Source organism: Anolis sagrei, chromosome 4, assembly GCF_037176765.1.
Source record: "Anolis sagrei isolate rAnoSag1 chromosome 4, rAnoSag1.mat, whole genome shotgun sequence".
Classification (NCBI taxonomy): Eukaryota; Metazoa; Chordata; class Lepidosauria; order Squamata; family Dactyloidae; genus Anolis; species Anolis sagrei.
In genome coordinates this window covers 218,815,353-218,835,911 of record NC_090024.1, presented here as the reverse complement: position 1 = coordinate 218,835,911, position 20,559 = coordinate 218,815,353, and the positions used below count along the sequence as shown (strand labels likewise).

General features: G+C 41.5%; 1 protein-coding gene across 1 annotated transcript in view; it reads left to right on the top strand.

Moving 5' to 3' along the window:
* Positions 1-12,042: 12,042 nt before the first annotated feature.
* Positions 12,043-20,559, top strand: part of LOC132773169 (thyrotropin-releasing hormone receptor-like) — a 38,314-nt gene continuing 29,797 nt past the window's right edge. The window contains exons 1-2 of the mRNA XM_060772174.2: positions 12,043-12,284; positions 15,987-16,891. Of these exons, the coding sequence (XP_060628157.2) occupies positions 16,082-16,891 (810 nt within the window). The 5' untranslated portion in view covers positions 12,043-12,284; positions 15,987-16,081. The remainder of the gene's footprint in view (positions 12,285-15,986; positions 16,892-20,559) is intronic.

Here is a 20,559-nt window from a genome sequence, read left to right as displayed (position 1 = left end):
ACACAGCAGATTTTTGTGAACAGCTCCATTCTCCTGACTTTCCCCTTTTAAATTTCCATCACCTCTGTATTCTGGATGTAAGAGCTCAGTATTCCACATGACCTGTTTATGACCTTCTGAATTAGCTACTGATCCAAGACAATGGATGATTTTCCCCATGAGATTGTTTCAATCCAGTTTTCTCTTTGCTTTCCCCAAGCAGTAAAATACTGTATCTTACTGTAGCAATTACTGGCCTCCTCATTTCTGGTTTTTAATTGGGAGATGTACAGTAATTAATCCATGGTAGTTGGACCAGTAGACCAGTGAATACATTCTGGGCTTTTCTCCAAAATGGATCCTGAACTAATTTGAGGGGTAGAGTGCTTTAGGTAGTTCCTTTATATTTCGGCATAGATTCAATACCCCATCAGCACAGAAACCACTAGCTTGTTTCATCCATAATCGTTCTCACTATATCTTTATAATTATATAGACTGGATTGTACATGATCATAAAAGTGTCTCTGTGTCTGCCACATGCTTTTCTCTTATGTGTCATTCATTGGCCTCCGAGAGACAAGGCCAATGACAGGCTATTACGAGTAATGATACAGGCAATGTTTGGCAGATACAACACAACTCCAATTAATTTTTATTCACTTGGCTTGCCCTGCTGAATTGCCTCAATCAAGGGGAAAGGAAGGATCACATTTACTCGGATATTTCCACTGCCCTGATACAAAAATTGAATGTTCAGTGGACAATCTGCCCAAAGAGATTAGCAAAGAGTTGTTCAGTTTTAGACACAGACAGCAGTGACGTGGCAACAAATACAAATTCATTCATAGTAGATTTTATAAACAGCACGGCATAGCTTCTGCTTTTCAAAGTATGTGCCAGAGATGTTTCAAGAGCCCTGTTAAAAATATAAAGGGTGAATAATAGGCAAACACATGTATTGTGTTAGATTTGTTAATCTGTTGTAGTAAAAACAGAGTTTTACAAACATAGACATAGAAGTTATCTTTAGGGTCATCTAGTTGAACCCCTGACACTTAAGGACTAAACTAGACCAGCTCTCTGGACTCACCTTGAATGGAAGGCTGGCAGTCTCTACAATTGACAGCTATGTCCAGTGAATAATATACTCTAGGTTTAGGGGGTTTAAACTAGCTTTGCATAGTTTTGGGAAAAGTTAGGGGAAATTCTAGAGTACCTTGCAGTTGTGGGGCACTCTGGAGAACTAAAGCAGTTCTGACTCAGCCCAAAATGAATTTACTGACATTACTGGCTGATGAGATAGGGTTGTTGTTGTTGTTGCGTGCTTTCAAGTCATTTCAGACTTAGGTTGACCCTGAGCGAGGGCCAGGTAAATGACCTTGGAGGGCCGTATCCGGGCCCCGGGCCTTAGTTTGAGGACCCCTGGTGTATAGGAATCAGTTCATCCCCCCCCCCAAACTATAGTTTGCCCCCTCAACAGTGTGAGGAACTGTGAAACGGCCCCTCAGTTTAAAAAAATTGAAAATCCCTGATCTAACCTGCATTTAAAAACTTCCACTTTCCACTGCTTAGCAGCTCTCTACATCAGGAAGGTCTCCCTAATGTTTAGTTAGAACCATTTTTCCTGTTATTTGAAACCATTGGTTCAGCTTCTATTATCTACAGCAGCACAAAATAAGTTTGTTCCATGTTTTTGTGAGAGAGCATTTTCAGCAAACACTTTTAAAGACTGAAACACTTGATGTGTACTATGGGATGCTGTCCCCCCAAAGCTTTGGTGAAGTAAAACGTATTCTTCAGAAAAGTAATAAAAGCATTGTTGCAATTCCCTATAGCTTCCACACTGAGAGTCAGGCTCTGGGTTATGTTTAAATAAGCCCCACATTTTTTTAGTGTTAACAATTTATATTTTGAAGCACAAAATAACATGCCTGGAATCCTACTGCTGCACTATGTCCATATGTCAATGATTATAGTGGTGGTGGCAGACCCCAGGTATAGTGGTCATAAAGGAAACAGGTCACTGGAGAAAGAGATGGCTCTATGCAATTACAACACAACACTGGAGAAAATGTGGAACTGTTTATCTTTGGGCCCTTCAAGACAGGCCCTATATCCCAGGATCTGATCCCAGGTTTTCTACTTTAAACTGGATTATATGAGTACACGCTGTTAGATAAACTGGGATAAAGAGAAAACCTGGCATATAGGGCCTGTCTGGAAGGGTCCTTAAAGTATATACCAGTACAACTTTGCCCAGTGATTACAGTGTGGAATAGGTAAGAAGGAGAAGTTGGAAGTGGAGATCCCAAAGACGGCACACATAGTCTTGGGATATCTATTAGGCTTGGGTAACCACGGAAAAATTTGGTTCTAAACTCGTTTTGTTTTTAGGGGGCCCTTGTGTTTCGTTTTTTTAAATAATTCTGAAATTTTCCTTTTAAAAATTTCGAAATATACGAAATTTCGTATAATTACGAATTGATTCGTTAATGGCAGACGCAATTGCGCAATATGCTAAAAAAAAAACCTCCAAATGGGACAGGGGGAACTTCTGAAGCTTCCCTCTCCCTCTGTTGTTGACTGTTGGTGTGATAAAACAAACAGCAACTAAAAAACTTGTACCAGACATGCCAAAATAATTACGAAATAATTACAAAATAATTACAAAATAATTACAAAATAATTACAAAATAGTTACGAAATAATTACAAAATAATTACGAAATAAATTGAAAAAAATTGTTTCAAATCTAATTTACTCCTCACACTATTCCTGCATGGCTCAATATTGGATCGTAAGCTAATTAAAATATGAATTAATAATGAATTACGAAATTAACAAATGAAACCGCCCAAGCCTAATATCTATCTGAATCCATATCAAATTATGTCTTGGGAAATCCATCTAAAATATTTTTTCATCTACAAAGCTCAGTGAATGTACTTTACTTTGGGCAGTCCTTCTTTTACAGCGTAACCTACCTCACAGTGTTATTCTGATGATAAAATGGGAGGAGAACGACTCACATCAAGCTTGGATGTCTCCAGTGGTTTGTGCAAGCCACACTTTATGATAGCTATTCTGTTGTACTTGGTAATCTACTTGGTGGAATACATAATAGTAGAACTCTATGATCTGAAATATTTTCATAGCTTTCTTTTTTCAGGATGTGTTGACAATGCACAAATTGCTTTGACCATCTTGACTTGCATTTCTTTCTTTCCTTTTAGCTTTAAGGCAACCTCTTACAGGTACATACTAAACATGAAGATTGCTTTTTTTTTTAAAGGCAGAACAAGTTCTAGAGGGTATTTCAACTGGTCAGTACTACAGTTTTCCAGACATCTTCCCCCTAAGAGTCTGACAAAGTTGATTTATTCTCTGCTGCCCGATTATAAGAAGATCGGTATCAATAGAACATTAGTAGAAATTGTCTATCAACATGAAAATCTGTTAAGATAATCAAATACTGGATTGGTCCTCCCCCTTGCTGAAGATCTGTAGAGTCTGTTGGAGATACTTTACTTGTGGATTTCCTTCACTGGTCAGAAAAGTTGGACTGAATGTTCTACAGGATCCTTCTAACTTCACAGTGCAGTTTCTGTTTCTTATTTAACCTCTTTGCTCTGCTCTTTCCCTCTTCTTTCCCTGTGTTGAATTTCAGATTGTAAGCTCATCAGAAGAACCTCTGCTCTATAGTGAGATGGGAATAATACTGACTTCAGATGTTGGCCTGCAGCTCTCAGCATTCATCTTCACTAGTAATATTGCCAGAAGTTCAGTTCAGCACCTGCAGAGCTGTGGAATTTCCACCCATGTTGTACAATCTGCCCAAACAGGTAAACACCATGCAATGAAAATACTTAATAATACTGTAAATAATTATTGTAAACATAAATGTAACCAATGCTATCATATCAATATTACAGTGTCCCCTCACTTATTGCGGGTGTTACGTTCCAGGGCCACCTGTGAAAAGTGAAAATCTGCAAAGTAGGGACACATAGTTTCCTCCCCTACTTTCTACTGAAGTTAGTTCAGTCCATAACAGGCAAACGTTTCCCACCAGAATTGGAATGATCCATTCAGGATGGAAATTGAGGGGAGTAGTGGTTAAGTTATTTTAAGGAATGAAGAGACAGAAGAAAAAAAAGGGGGGGGGGTTTTGTCCACAGCATGTCTGTGAAGATGTCTTTTTTAAAAAAAAAGCTTCATTTTTTCCAAAAAAAAAATTCTATTTCTGCCCTCATTTGGGAGGGGGGGGGGGTATTATGACTCCCCTCCCCCCGGGACGGTGCTTGACTCAGTCCAGGAGGAGGGGACCACAGAAGGAGGAGGAGAGGGCTGCAGAGATACCAACAAACCCTCAGAAGCCACTGAAGCTGTTTGAAGGCAGCCAGGAACACCAGTGGCATCACCTCCCTTCGCTGCCTCCCAGTGCCTGGCCAGGCCTTGTTTCCCTCCCTTCCCCTCAGGGCAGGCAAGAGGACACTTTTCTCCTGTCTGGGTTTAGCATTGCGACTTTGGCAGATGGACCAGGCCTTGCTGGACGTGCCTATTTGTGCTTGGTGTTGTACATTAATATTTATTGAAAAACCACAAAACAGCGAGTCTGTGAAAAGTGAACCATGAAATAGTGAGGGACCACTGTAATTCTAAGATAAGTCTCAGTCAGTCCAATAGGGACACTTATAGTGTTTGAAAAACACCATTTTTGGATCACAGTGCCATAATCCCACAGATAGTTTTTCAATCATTTGCATTCCCAAGAGATAAATACAAATGATTGGACAAGAACTCCTAAATTGACAGCACTGAAATAATGTTGAACTTCAAAAACATCCATTGTATTTGGGGGGGGGGGGGGGGAATATGTTTGGGTGGCCATTCTGTTTAATAATGCATTCCTAAGAATATATTCAAACATATAATTGCAACCAATCTCTTTTCCTCCTTTGCCCTTTTCACTTCCACTTGGGTTTTGATGAGCCCTGATAGCAATTCCTTTTTGTAAACACATTATGTGCCTAAGGAAATTGTTCTTAAAAATGGAAGCAAGCTTCTGAAATGTGTCTCATCTCTCTACGCCCATTCAGTGGTAGAGAAAACGGCTAAAAACAGCCAGCACTCAGAGGCAGAAAGGCAAGTAGTAGGATAGTCCTTTCAATTATCACTGAACTTTTCTGGCATGTAAACAGAAAGGCCGAGTGCTCCTCTCACCAGCAAAGGTCAGTGGGAACGATTCCCAATGGCATGATTCACATTTGGAGACAATAATATCAGAATGAAAGAGAGAGAATGGAATCAGCTCAAGTCTTTAATCTTTCTTCTAAGAATGTGCTTCTCAAAGCTGGGAAAGGTGGGTGTGAGGGAAACAAATCACTGAATAGGAGACTTCCATGAGTAATAGTTACATGTTTACAGTAACTGAAGGGCCCCCATATGTAATAATTAGGCCTGGGTAACAACGGAAAAATTTGTTTCTAAAATCGATTCGTTTTTTGGGGGTTTTTGCGTTTCGATATTTAAAATAATTACAAAATTTTCCTTTTAAAAAGTTCGATATTTACGAAATTTCGTAAATGGTAAAAAAATAACGAATCGATTTCCGAAACAATAACGAATCGATTCGTTAATGGTGGACGCGACCGCGAAATACGCTAAAAAACCTCCAAAAACTTCTGAAGCTTCCCTCTCCCTCTGTTGTTGACTGTTGGTGTGATATTATAATTTTTTTTCACTAATTAAACCATAAAACTGGCCCAGACATGCGGAAATAATAACGAAACGACCTCGGAACAATAACGAAACGAATACAATAACGAAATACGAAGCATTTACAAAACATCTTTAAAAATTCGTTTTTTAAAAAAATTGCTCCAGAATGGTTCGTTATCGCTTCGTAATCAACAAAATTAACGAATTATTAACGAATTACGAATTAATGAAACGAAACCGCCCAGCCCTAGTAATAATCCCACAACGAACAACTGTAAATGGATTTTGAGTGTCCCAAGGGTTATTATTTACACATAAATAATGGCAAAATTAAGTGTATAAGCTACCCCTTTTTGACTTTGACAAATACTGGGACTCACTTATCAGAATTAAGTCTGTGTTAATGTGAAATGGTCCCAAGAACATCTAAAAGACAAAGCATCGCATTTACCCTAATTTAAAGTGTTTCAGGAGCTCCAGTAAAACAGGATTTGTGGAGGTGCCCTCAGCTTAATAGGACTCACGGAAATGGTAAAAAAAAACCCCAACATGACAATTGAAAGTGCACAGAGCCACTGGCAGGCTTGTATATAAGGCCACCCAACATATGTTGTCCCAGTTTAGAATCGCCGAGAGATGTCAATTTTATAAATCATCGGTTTTCCTGAGGATAGAAATGCAGCATTCATTGTTTTTATGGTAATTCCAGCTCTTTGACACTAGAAATTATGATGGCTACCTGTTTAAGCCCTGTGTAAGTGTGCTACCACCAAGAACACTCACTTTGGAACAGTTAGCGCATGGAATACTCCCTGCCAAACCTCCAAGAAGATGTATAGTGATGATATGGGATTCCCTGCTGTGTGGGTATGGAAGCAGTAGTTTGCAGATTTGACAAGGTGACTTGAGAGGTGCACTGTCTCCCAGGTGCAAAAATCCAAGACTGAACAGAGAGGCTGACAAGGCTTGTCAAGCCCACAGACCTTTACCCCTTCCTTTTGGTCCATGTGGAAGCATTGGTATTGCAAGGCATACCCTTTGGGACATCAAATGCGATTAAGGAGTTATGGGCTGGAAAGATGAAGAGCCTTGACGCTCATGTCATCATTTCATCTCTTCTCTCAGTTGAAATGGCCCCAGACAGGTTGTATAGCAAACACATTGCATTGCATCACTTTGCCAAATGGTACAGATGGCTTTTGTTAGCATTTCCTCATCTTTTGAGAATGCCTGTGTCCTTTATGGTCAACTCAAAGAAAAATGAAGAAGAATAGGAAAGACAAAACTCAAATGGCTGCAAGTTGTTTTCCACATTGAATTCAAGCAGCATAAATGACAGTTGGTGTGAAGTGGTATGCACATTCAAAGTTGGATAATGAAAACCAATTATATCTGTTTAACTCAAAGAAAGGAAAACATTCGAAAATCCTTTTATCCTTGTAACCTTCAGAAGAAAAGCAATAAAGAACAATGAATCTGAGGTGTTTTCCATTTCATTTACCTTGGATTATTTAGATGGTTGCATAACAATGCTATTTTGTGACTAAAATGAATTTCCAATTTAATTTTCATGCTGGTACTTTTTGCATTTAAAAAAGGACTGTAAGGATTTATTTCAGAAAACCCCTGTTTGTTTATCTTTAAAAACACTATGTAATGGTCATGTTTTTGAGCCATAATGACTATCCCCCCTTCAATGTATTGTTTATCAAGATTTTTTGAAAACATTTTCAAACTTTTTCAGATCTGAAGCAGCAGAGATTGGGAATGGACCGATGGCAGCTACACCCCCACAAATAATTTATTGTTCCAAACCTTTAATAAATTGTACCTGTTCTTCCCTGACTTTCTGTGTAAATTGTATTTTTGTGCCCTGTATTTATCTCTCTTATAGAAAATGTATAAACTTCTTTATAAAATGTAACAAGAGACAGTTAACCCCGCTGAGTGATTTCCTGGGCAGGAAGGTTGGGCAAATTCCTCTGGCTGTTTCCCAGCCAGGAAATCATCAAAAATCAATTGTTCATGTATGCAGAAATAGATAATTTCCATTGTCAGCCTAGATAAACTCTGGATTATTTGCCTAGTTAAATGAAGCTGAGATATTGCTGACCACAGAAACAAACTCAGAATATGTACATTTGTTAAACCTCTTTCTTGACAAACCAGCCTTTGATTTCCTCAAACCTTTTGTTTTAGGTGCCCATGGAAGTTCCTGTCTTTGTCAAATGTGGAACTAAACAACTGAACTGATCAAGAGTTCATTATGATTTCTTAAAAAAATGTCTTTACAAATTATTTATCCTCCCAGAGGATGTCCCATCAGCCAATTGGTTCTTCAGTTAGCCAACCCTTAACTGTCATTTCCTCATGAAAAGTAATTCCCACCTGAAGGCTGTGACACAAACAGCACTCTCAACCAAGCAGGGCTTGGATCCAAACCAGCCACTGTCTCAACCAATCAGGGAAGGCAACCGGAGCTGTCAAACTGTATAAGATGTCCTGCTTTCTCTGTAGCTTTATGCTTGCACACTTTGAAGCATCCAGTTGTAATTGCATCCCCTTTGGCCAAATTGAATAAACCTCTGTAGCTTGTCTTTAACCTAGTGAGTGTTTCTCTGTCCTAGCCTATTTGGTTTAGCTTGTGATCACCAGGCATGGAACCTTTTATCCATGGTACTTGTTATCCATGACAGTCATTCGCTACTTAATGAAACTTTGAAACCTTTTAGACAGGATGAGAGCAAACAAGCAAATCCAGACCTAATATCGATCTCCCCCCAAAAAAGCATGATGTCAGTCTCCAATAAAATTTGATCTTTTGAATCTGGTGGTCTTGAGGTATACTCATCCTATATCACCTTAATGGTGATGGGGAAAGTAATCCAATCAAAGCTAGTCCAGGGGATTTTGCTGTCTAAGGCAGAGAAGCAAATGATACCATCTCTCTGCTCCCTACCTTCTGCTATTTGAGGGAGAAAAGTCCACAAATGTCTTTCTCACCATCTTTTTTGTGTAAAAATGCAATATCAATTTATAGCTAACATTTTACTGCCTTCTCGTGATCTTCAAAATATGTCAACACAGTAAATGCTTTCTTCTGCCTAATGATAGGCTTGGTTCTCAATTGAAGTCTATAGAGGAGAGAAGTGTATTTGTTGTTAACTATCATCAAACTGACTCCAGCGTTTTGTGACCCCATGAATGAGATTCTTTTAAGTCACCCTATCCTCCACAGCCATTCTCAAGTCTTGCAGACTCAGATCTGTGGATTCCTTGATTGAGGCTATCCATCTGGAATGCCATTTTTCCCACAAGCATGATTGCCTTTTGTAGTGAGTCATGACTTCTCATATATGACCATCTTGTAGTCATCATTGCTTCTAGGAAGGGTTTAGGCTAGATTTGCTCTTGGACCCATTTACTGTCCTTTTTGGCAGTCCACAGTACCCGTAGGACTCTTCTCCAGCACCGTATATCTAATGAACTGATTTTCTTTCTGACAGTTTTCTTCACTGCCCAGCCTTCAAAACCATACATAGAAATGGAAAATACAATGGCATAGACAATCCTAGTTTTATAATTCAATGATATATCTTTATATTTCAATATGATCCCTAGTTCCTCTTTCTTTCCTGAACCCAGCTTGGACATGCATATTTCTTGCTCTGTATATGGCAAAAGAAAAGTCTTCATTGTAGAATTCTGAGCATGAGTTTGCTTCCATGAGAAATTAATAAAATGACCTTGTGGGTTTTGCAAATTTTTGGTTCCCCTTTTAAGAGATTGGCATGTATATTGGGTTATTGGGTTTGTGGGTTATTGGGTTGTTGGTTTTTTTCCATATTTGTTGACAGATTTTATTTAGAACTGGAGTAGATTCTGTCTCTGTAGTTTGAAGCAGCTCCATTTGTATACCATCTGTTTCTGGCAATTTATGTCTTCCAAATGATCTGAGTGCAGTATCCACTTCACTTTCAAAAACTGGAGGATCATCTTCATATGATTCATTCTTTAATGAACATGTCAGGCTCTCGTCTCTTGTTCGGTATATTATTTCCATCATCTTTTTATTTTTATTTGGTCATATAATGTGTTCCCTATTCTTGGTGTACATTTTCTCCTGATTTTTTGGATCTTGAGGAAGAGAGTATGTTTAACTCAAGGAAAAAAGGAGTAATTATAGCCATGTTTAAATATTTAAACTTTTAAATATTTGCAGGGATATTACATTGAAGAGGGGCAAACTTGTTTTCTGCTGCTCTGTAGACTGAGCAAATTGCTGGAGAAGAGATTCCACCTAGACATTAGGAAGAACTTCCTGTTGGTAAGAGCACTTCAGCAGTGTGGTGGAGTCTCCTTCTTTGGGTTTTTAAAGCCGAGGCAGGAGGGCCATCTATCAGGAGTGCTCCCTGCCATGTTTTTGCATGGCAGGGAGTTGGATTGGATGACCCTTGTGGTCTCTTCCAACTCTACAATTCTATTATTATATATAACTAGCTGTCCCCTGCCACACGTTGCTGTGGCGCAGTTTGGTGATCTGGAAAATTAAGTAATGAGAAAGTTTTGGTTTCTAATATATATAATTTATTTATGCTTGTGGGTAAAGAGTGTTTCTTGCTATTTCTTTGTCAGTGCTGATGTGGAGATTTTCTGGTTTGCCTACTCTGGAACATGCAACATATCATTGTCCTTCTGTAGGGGTCCCTTTCAAATCTATGATACTATATCTCTCTGTCAGCTCACAGCAGCCGGGCTCAATGATGACATGAGACTTCCATCGTTATCAAACAAAGAACTTTACTGGTGGATGCATAGACATGGAAAAAGCCGAGATTGACTGGCCACGGCTGGCAGCCCCTTATATATACACCCACTCATTTGAAGAGTAGATTCCCGCCGAACCCAAAAACCCCGCGTAAAGCTTCCCGCCACCAGGCAACTGCCTTCCCCCAAGGCCACCAGCTGCACGGTCCTTATCAGGGCGAAGCGTCAGGACTCTAGTTTTCGGCGCCAAAGCCCAGGCTCCGGAAACTGGATCCTGACATCTCTCTGTGTGTGAATCATATATATCTATCTATATCTATGGCTGGATGGTTCTTTGTCAGGAGGGCTTTGGTTATTTTTTTTTTTGCCCTGGTGAAGGGAATTGGACTGGATGGCCTTAAGAATTTTCTGTTGGTCATGAGGGGAGGGGGTTCTGTGTGGGAAGTTTACCCCAATTCTGTCGTTGGTGGGGTTCAGAATGCTCTTTGATTGTAAGTGAACTACAAATCCCAGCAACTACAAGTCCCAAATGTCAAGGTCGATTTCCTCCCAACTCCATCTGTGTTCATATTTGGGCATATGGAATATTGGTGCCAAGTTTGGTCCTGTTCCATCATTATTTCAGTCTGTAGTGCTTTCTGGATATAGGTGAACTACAACTCCCAAACTCAAGGTCAATGCCCACCAAACCCTTCTACTGTTTGTTGTTGCCATGGGAGTCCTGTGTGCTACGTTTGGCTCAATTCCATCATTGGTGGAGTTCAGAATGCTCTTTGATTGTAGGTTAACTATAAATCCCAGCAACTACAACTCCCAAATGACAAAATCAACCCCCCCCCCCCCCGCACACACACGTGATGGTCATAAGTGATGGTCACTCCTTGGGTGAGTAGGTGTCTTGTGGCCAAATTTTGGTTTTGAGTTATGTTAATCCCACAAACGATCATTACATTTTTATTTATATAGATGCACACCCTAAAGCATATTGTCATTTTTATAGCAATTTGCCTGGGTTTTTAATGTCAGCTTTCTTAGAAGCAAGTGGCACTAAAATCAATAGCACAAAATCAATTGTCAAAAGAGCATTTCTGAGATTTCATGGGGAAAGTTTACCACTGCACCCAAAACCTGTGGTTTTGACTGTTGATGGTCAATTGGGGACACTCACCACCTCCACCTCCCAATGGCAGCCCTTCCCTCCTGAGATCTAGCTTTGGTTGTACACACTGAAGTCATATAATGCAATGGATACCACTTCAAGTGCCATGGCTCAAAGCTTGGGAATCATGGAAGTTGTAGTTTGCCAAAGAATACTGATATCTCACCAAACTCAAACTCCCATGACTGCCATGACCCCTTGGGTACACCAGGCATGGGCAAACTTGGGCCCTCCAAGTGTTTTGGACTTCAACTACCACCATTCTTAACAGCCTACAGACTTGGTGTACAACCTGGAGGGCCCACGTTTGCCTATGCCTAGTGTACCCTTGGGTACAACTGGAGGCTGCCAGAGAGGAAAGCGGCTTGCGACGGAGAGGAGGAGGAGGGGATCCCCTCTCGCCCACTCTGCCCTGCCACGCAAGAGGGGGCGCTAGGACCCCGCTGCTCCCCACAGGAGGGGAGGGGGCTCTGTAGGGGCGGATCGGGCAGACTGCGGCTGCAAGAGAGAGGAAGGCAGCCCTTGCCAAGCCATTCATTCAGCCCCGACGGAACCGACGGCAAGGAGAGCGGCAAGCGGAAATCTCAACGGATGGGCGGACCGGACTGAAGAGAGAAAGCAGGCATTCGCCCTTCAGAGCCGCTTGGCTGGCCATGGTAAAGTTTCTCTCCCCTTCCTCCATTCCCTCCGCTTTTCTCTCTTACTTATCCATGCAGTCCTTCCTTCCTTCATTCCTTCCTTCTTTTCTTCTCCGGAGGAGCTCCCGGTGACACAGTGGGTTAAACCCTTGTGCCGGCAGGACTGAAGACTGACAGGTCGGAGGTTCGAATCTGGGAAGAGCGCGGATGAGCTCCCTCTATCAGCTCCAGCTCCCCATGCGGGGACATAAGAGAAGCCTCCCACAAGGATGGTTAAAAACATCAAAACCCATGACCAACGTCCAGCAGACGGCCAATTCTCTCACACCAGAAGCGACTTGCAGTTTCTCAAGTTGCTCCTGACACGAAAAAAAATATATTCTTCTCTTTCGGTTCCTCCGCTCCTCTTTCTCCTTTTCCTCCCCTTTCTTTTGGAGTCACCAAACAAGACCCAGAGGTCAGCCAAACGATCAAAGCCGAGACAAAGGAAAACAGGAAAGAGGGAAGATTGGGTGCCTGACAGAGTTAGTGCTGAATCTTCACCTCATTCAGCCCTTACTCTTTTCCTTCTTTCCGTTTCTCCCTCTCTCTTTCTTTCTCCCTCCTCCTTTTTTGTACACCACTCCTTCCTCTCTCTCGGAGTTTCTTCCCCGTCACTACTCCTCTTGTCTCATCCCATTCAGTCCCTATCTCTTTCCTTCTTTCAGCTTCTCTCCCTTTCTTTCTTTCTTTCTTTCTTTCTTTCTTTCTTTCTCCTTTTTGCACACCATTCCTTTCATCCCTGCCTCTCCCTCGACGTTTCTTCCCCATCTCCACTCCTCTTGTCTCATCCCATTCAGTCCCTATCTCTTTCCTTCTTTCAGCTTCTCTTCCTTCCTTCCTTCCTTCCTTCCTTCCTTCCTTCCTTCCTTCCTTCCTTCCTTCCTTCCTTTCCTCCCTCCTTCCCTCTTTCCTTTCTTCCTTTCTCCCTTCCCTCCCTCCCTCCTTCCTCCTTTTTGCACACCATTCCTTTCATCCCTTCCTCTCCCTCGACATTTCTTCCCCATCTCCATTTCTCTTGTCTCATCCCATTCAGTCCTTACTCTTTCCTTCCTTCCGTTTCTCCATCTCTGTTTCTCTCCTCCTCCTCCTCCTCTTTGTAGATCATTCCTTCCTTTTTCCTCTCTTCTTAGTTTCTCCACTCCTTTTTCTTCTTCTTCCTTTCCTTTCTTGGAGTCATTACCAAGAACCAGGGCTGGGTCAGATGAAGCATCACAAGGGACTCAAAGGAAAGCAGGAGGGAGGGAGGAATGTCGATTGGGGGGCGTGAGAGAACCGGTGCTGGAGCCTCATCCCATTCAGTTCTTGTCTCTTTGCTTCCTTCCATTCCTCCGTCTATAGCTCTTGCTTCCTCCTTTTTGTAGATTGCTTCTTTCTTCACTCACTCGCTTTTCCTCGACTTTTCCTTCCTCTTGGAGTCACCACCAAAACCCAGGGATCAAAGCAGAAGAAGAAAAGGTAGATTGGGACCACGAGGGAGTCTGTGTTAAAGTTTTCCATTAATAAGGATGGAGAGCTGTGTGGAAAAGTTGCCTTGAAAGTGCAGTCATACATGTTGGCTAGTGATGAGAGATTACTTTTCATGTTGTGCCTAATTGGGTGGCATCTCGCCTATTCCCAGGTTAATGTGAGGTAGTTAAAATTTGAGTGAGGGTCCTGAGGAAAAGCAGCAAAGAAGGTGCTGAGTGCTGGATCACTCTGGAGATCTGGTCAGTTCTGAGATTGTGACTTGCCCCAGACCAGTCAGTGGGCTTCCATAGGTGTGTGGGGAATTGGACCCTCTATTCTGCCTTGGTCAAACCACACCTGGAATCACACGATGTCCAATTCTGGGCACCACAATTTAAGGGAGATGTTGTCAAGATAGAATGTGTCCAGAGGTGGACGATTAAAATGATCAAGGGTCTGGAAGAACAAGCCCTATGAGGAACGGCTTAAAGAGCTGAGCATGTTTAGCCTGCAGAAGAGAAGACTGAGAGGAGACATGATGAGGGCCGTGTATAAATATGTGAGGGGAAGTCATAGGGAGGAGGAAACAAGCTTGTTTTCTGCTGCCCTAGAGACTAGGATGCAGAATAATGGCTTCAATGTACAGGAAAGGAGATTCCACCTGAACATTAGGAAGAATTTCCTAACTGTGAGAGCTGTTTAGCATTGGAACTCTCTGCCCTGGAGTGTGGTGGAGGCTCCTTCTTTGGAAGCTTTAAAGCAGATTCTGGATGACCATCTGTCAGGGGTGCTTTGAATGTGATTTTCCTGCTTCATGGCAGGAGGTTGGACTGGATGGCCCATGAGGTCTCTTCCAACTCTCACCCCATTCTCCAGAATCATAGTCCAACACTCCAACTTCTACACATCATGCTGGTTCACTATAGTATTAAGGTGTGGAATCGGATCTCCCAAATAGGCTTAACAACTTGAATAGATTGCTTAAAGTCTGAAACTATTTTGGAGTTCAGCACCTTGGGCAGATCTGTTGAAATCGACAACAAGAAGATCTTTGAAATTATATCTATCGTAGTAAGTGAGAAGTCATTGAACCATTTAAAAAGGCTGGGTTGTTTTTTATTTATATACAAAGGAAAGAGGGAAAGATTTGAACATTTATATAGATGGATAGATTTTTTTGTCTTAGAAGAAAAGTAGTTTAATATCAAAGAGAAGTTAGAGGGTGGGAAGCCATGTTTAAGCATTTCTTTCTGGGAGAGTTTAGTAGAATAATGTATCTACATTTTTAATGTTTGTTATTGTTATTTGGGACTTGTTGGGAAGAATCCATTCCAGTTTGCAGGAGACCCTGAACTAACTTGTAGCAGTAGAAGGCTTCAGCAGCCAGCATTTAATAAGAGACAACAGAGATGTCAGACCTCATGAAGTAGCTAGCTACTATTGAAATGAGACGTATATTGCTTTCGGACCTTCAACCAGGACCACTGACTGTGACATGGGAGTTCTTTACTTCTATTCAAGATATGGGACAGCTGGGACTTATTTTGTAATAAGGTAAAAGTAGTCTGCACATACCCAGCTGCACCTTAGTCATGCTATCTTTAAGTAGACTAATGGGGAAAATAAATACATAATGCCCCTTACACACAGAGAGAGTATTGTTTTTAGAAACACTTCTGAGGCTATCTTCTCAAAACCTGAGTGAGGGAAGTTAGCAAGAAATACAGACTCAAAGAAATACTTGTACCGTATAACAATAATACTATTGTAGGGTTACGGGGCTGTAGTGGTGCAGCAGGTTAAACCACTGAGCCGTTGAATTTGCTGACCAGAAGGTTGGTAGTTCGAATCCGTGGGATGGGGTGAGCTCACGATGACAGTCCCAGCTCCTGCCAACATAGCAGTTTGAAAACATGCTAATGTGAGTAGATCAATAGGAAACACTTTGGTGGGAAGGTAACAGCACTCCATGCAGTCATGCCGGCCACATGACCTTGGAGGCATCTATGGACCACACTGGCTCTCCTGTTTAGAAATGGAGATGAGCACCCCCCCCCCCAAGAGTTGGATTCAACTAGACTTAATGTCAAGGGGAAAACTTTACCTATCACAATAAATTTACAGCAATTCTATAAACGAGACCATAGTTACTAATTCCATGTACAATGACTTATCTTGGTTTGTCTGAGCCAAGCCAATAGTTAACTTTTTTCTTCTTTTCTCCTGGCACAGGGTACTGTCTGACATTATTCTCAATTCAGGAGCTCTCAGGAGTCAACTTCAGTTAATATTCCTGTCAAAGAAGTAAATCCACTTGTGTTCCACCAATGGAGAACCAGTCCTGGGACTTCTTTGGGACACCCTTGGGCAATTCTAGCACCAACCAAACTCTTCTAGAAAAAATGCCCCAGTTGCCTCTGGAGGTGCAGGTAGTAACCATCTTGCTGGTGCTGCTGATCTGTGGGGTAGGAATTGCAGGCAACATCATGGTGGTCTTGGTGGTCCTTCGCACCAAGCACATGGTGACTCCTACCAACTGCTACCTCGTAAGCCTGGCTGTGGCTGACCTGATTGTGCTGCTTGCAGCAGGACTGCCCAACATTTCCGAAGTGGTGGCATCCTGGGTGTACGGCTATGCTGGCTGCCTGTTCATTACCTACCTGCAGTACCTGGGCATTAACATCTCCGCATGCTCCATCACTGCCTTCACTGTGGAGCGCTATATCGCCATTTGCCATTCTATCAAAGCACAGCTGCTTTGCACCGTGGCCCGGGCCAAGCGCATCATTGCCTGTGTGTGGTTCTTCACTGCTGTGTACTGCCTCATGTGGTTCTTCCTGGTGGACATCTCCCAAGCTGTATTCGCTGATGGAATGAAAGTCAGCTGTGGCTACCGTGTCTCTAGGAACCTCTATATGCCAATCTACTTCCTGGACTTCACCGTCTTCTATGTCATCCCCCTTGTCTTGGCCACTGTCCTTTATGGCCTCATCGCACGCATCCTCTTCATGAACCCGCTGCCTGCCTCCCCGCAACATGCAGGCCAGCTGAGCAAACATAACAGCTCCATTAGCACCTCCAGCTCCATGAAGCTCTCCTGCCGGGGGAACAAGAGTGCCCTGAGCTCCAGGAAACAGGTGCTTTTTTTCTGGCAACTTTTCAGGGGTGGTAATAAGAAGGAAGTGTGCACAAATGGGGGTATGTGGTGGTTATGTATATAGCATCGTATGGATTGCACACATGTGTGAACTTAGAAATATGCTTTATATCAGGTCTTATCCATTTAATCTAGTGTTATCCTTTCTGATTCCTAGAAGCTCTTCAGGGTATCAGATGGAAATCTTTCCCACATAACATCTAATCAATTTAACTGGTGATTCCTGGGATTGATTTTGGGGTGTCTACAAGCAAGCTATATGCTTTGCTTCTGAGCTATACTATAGTAGATGCACATCAAGTCACTTTGGTGCCTGATTCAGGGTAAATTTAAACTAAGGACGATGAACATTTGTCTCTAGAGCAAACATGAGAGTAAAGCAGCCCTTCAAAATGTTGTTGGACTGAAGTTCCTAGCCATCCTAGTCAAGATAGTCAATGATGAAGGATGCTGGGAATGGGAGTCCACTAACATATGGAGGACCATATATTTCTCACTCTTGCTTTAGACATGTTGGTCTATAGAACTATGGGAGCTGTAAAGTCACCTCTTTTCTCCAAAGCAATCCATGTTGCCATTTATCCATCACCCTGAGCAAATAAGATGATAAAACCTTCTGGGTTTTTTTTTTTACATTGTACACCTGTATCTGGTAAGGAATATGCAATTTGCAGTAGTCCTGAAGAAGACAACAGGTTGTTTCACTTGCTTATTGCTTCTATATTCAGTAAGACAGATGCTTCAATGTCTTTATAGCCATATATATCTACATTTTGATTGTAGATCCCATGTGTAAAAAAGAGGAAAACAGATCACTTGTTTCTATAAGAGGAAAAATTGGGAAAGAAGAATTGCCAGAACCAACAGTTAATGATACAAGCAGTGAAAGGTTCAAACTACCCTAGCAACCAAATTAATTATGGCATTCTGGGAGTTGTATTCCCTCCCCATAAAAACAAATTATTCCCAAGATCTGCCTGTACCATCTGTCTACCAGATTTGACTGTCCCAATAGGAATGGGGAAATGATATCCCTTCAGGCATCAAATATGATTTTCTCTCTAACAGAGCTTCAAAATCTGCTCCACTCACACTTTGCCAAATGCTTGGGCTGATAGCTTTTGTGGATGAAAAGAGGCCACTCTTGAACATGAGTCTGAAGCAACAATGTAGCAAAGAGTTAGCATAAATATGTATGTTTATATTTCTCATATGGACTGTAGTCTAAGACACTTTTAACCCCTAAGAGGTTACTTCAATGTTAAAATTGTTTCTTGTGTTTCTTGACCAACCTATGGGATTTTGAAGTGCATAAATTGATACGCACCAGGGGCTACCATTATACCATGTTTGGAGTCCTGTTGGTGATAAATCGGAGTTATAGAAACATTCATCTCTTTTTTGACATTTTGCAAGGAGTTATTCACTAGCTCCTTGTGCAACATCCAACACAACTCACTGATGGCTGTCAGTTGCTGGGGGCATTGCTGTGGTTGTTTAGTGACTTAGGTGAAAAAATGGTGGGAGCAACCAGCAGCACCTGGAAAAAGGAATGAAGTTGTGCTCCTGGCTCTCTAGTGAGTTGTCCAAAATCCAGGAAAAACCCACCATTCTTCTTCATCATGCCACTGGTTGCTATGATGTAAGTAACTATAGCAGTAGTCAACAGACCTTGAGCCCTATCCATCTAGTCCACCTAGTCTGGTCCATATTGGTAGGCAGACACACAACCTGAAGAAGAAGAAGAAGAAGAAGAAGAAGAAGAAGAAGAAGAAGAAGAAGAAGAAGAAGAAGAAGAAGAAGAAGAAGCAACAGCAGAGAGATAAGTGAATATGGGGCACTGGATTAAGACTTCATCTAATAGGGAAATTTGTTTAAATTACTGGTATATGGACAGGGAGAAGTAAGCAAATGAGGGTGATCTACAAGTTGCTCAGACATTGATGCAGGAGATGCCCAATGATAGCAGATTTCAGTACAGAGAAAAAGGGGACTATTATTTGACACTGGTTTCATGGATCCACAATATAAATGGGACAGTAAGCAGAGCATCAGATCAGTTGAGGATTATTATCTGTTAATGATTTTTAATGAAATGAAATGGTATTGTGGTTGAACGGCAACCCCCATTAACCCTCATCCTCACAGCCAATGGTGTGGAAAGGCTGCAATTTCAATCTGAAAAGATCTGGAGTTCTACATGTTTGCCTCTCCTGAACCACACCTTACTCTTCAGTTCTACAAAACCCTCAGTTCTACAAAACATCAACAAATAAATTGCTACTAAATTTGCAAAACAGAATAAAAACAAAGCCAGCTTTTTAAAAACCACAGATCTATAAATTGTACATTTTTTCATTTTTTTTAAAAAGTCACTGTCATGGGGAAATTATGAGATTGAACTCCAGTTGACTCTCCCAAGTGTGGGCAAGGAGCAAAATGAAAAGGATGATTTTGAATGGGAAGGGTATATCAACCTTTCCGAATAAAGGATCTTTCCAGATCAGTTGACTGGGGCTGATGGGAGTTTTAGAAAAAAATCTCAAGAACATCCCAGGTTTGGAAAGGCCAGTCGATTAATGGATGGAAAAAAGGAGAGAAATAAGTGTTCCTATATGGCCATATGGCCATCATTTGTTGTACCATCAGGATGAAGGCTGAGCTTTCAAAGATCTGTTCACATGTTCAAATATCATAATGGAGAATAGGGCAAGGGTCATAGGAAGGTAGCTTGAAAAAGTTGGCATGGATCAACTGAAGATATTTTTGCTGCTTGAGAAGAACAAGATAGCATCCCATCTGCTGCATAGACAACAGCCCAAATGAACTAGCATATAAATCTTATTTCAATGTTAGCAATGGAACAACATCCTCCAATGCATCTAGGCCACTTGGCTATTGTGGATGGATGTAAGACATAGTCTGTGTGGCGTGTAGGCTTGCCAGGTTAGGAGTATCTCAAGTCCTGAGACTGGATTGCCTAAATTGAGGCTTCTGAGCAATACCTTGTTATGTCATAGGGGCAGGACTAAATGATAATAATGAGGTAACAAGGGGAAGCCACTGGTGATGCCTGTGTAGAACCATAAGCACCAGTCACAAGCTGCACAGAGTATTTCATTGAAATAGAAAACATCATATCTAACAAATGAAGAAAACACAGTTCTTTCCCTCAGTCTGAATAGCAGAGCAGAGAGACCAGGCCCTAAGATCTGGGAGCCCTAGTGGCACACATGAAAGGCCCCTTCTCATATCTTGCTATTGCATCCTCCCAACATCTGCCACCCTGTTAGGTTCATGCATCTGCCTATTTGCGTCATGTTGGATTTACTTTCAGCAGCTAGAAACACATAAGCAGGGGCTTCCTCACACTTCTTCAGGGATTGATTTTTCATCATTGTTGTGAATCTTGACATATTTTTTCTGTCTCCTTTTATGTGCTAGACCATTCTTCCTTGTTAAGGGTTTTCAATGCATTTAGTCAAATGAGCATTATGATCTAAAGATGATTTATATTCTCTATCTAATGATGAAAAGGCTACAAAGATCCATTTTTTTACCTTCTCAGCTTTCACCATGTCCACCAGCTTAGCCAATAGTTCAGGGATGGGTGATGAGAAATGCTCGGATTACTCTCATGCAGAACTT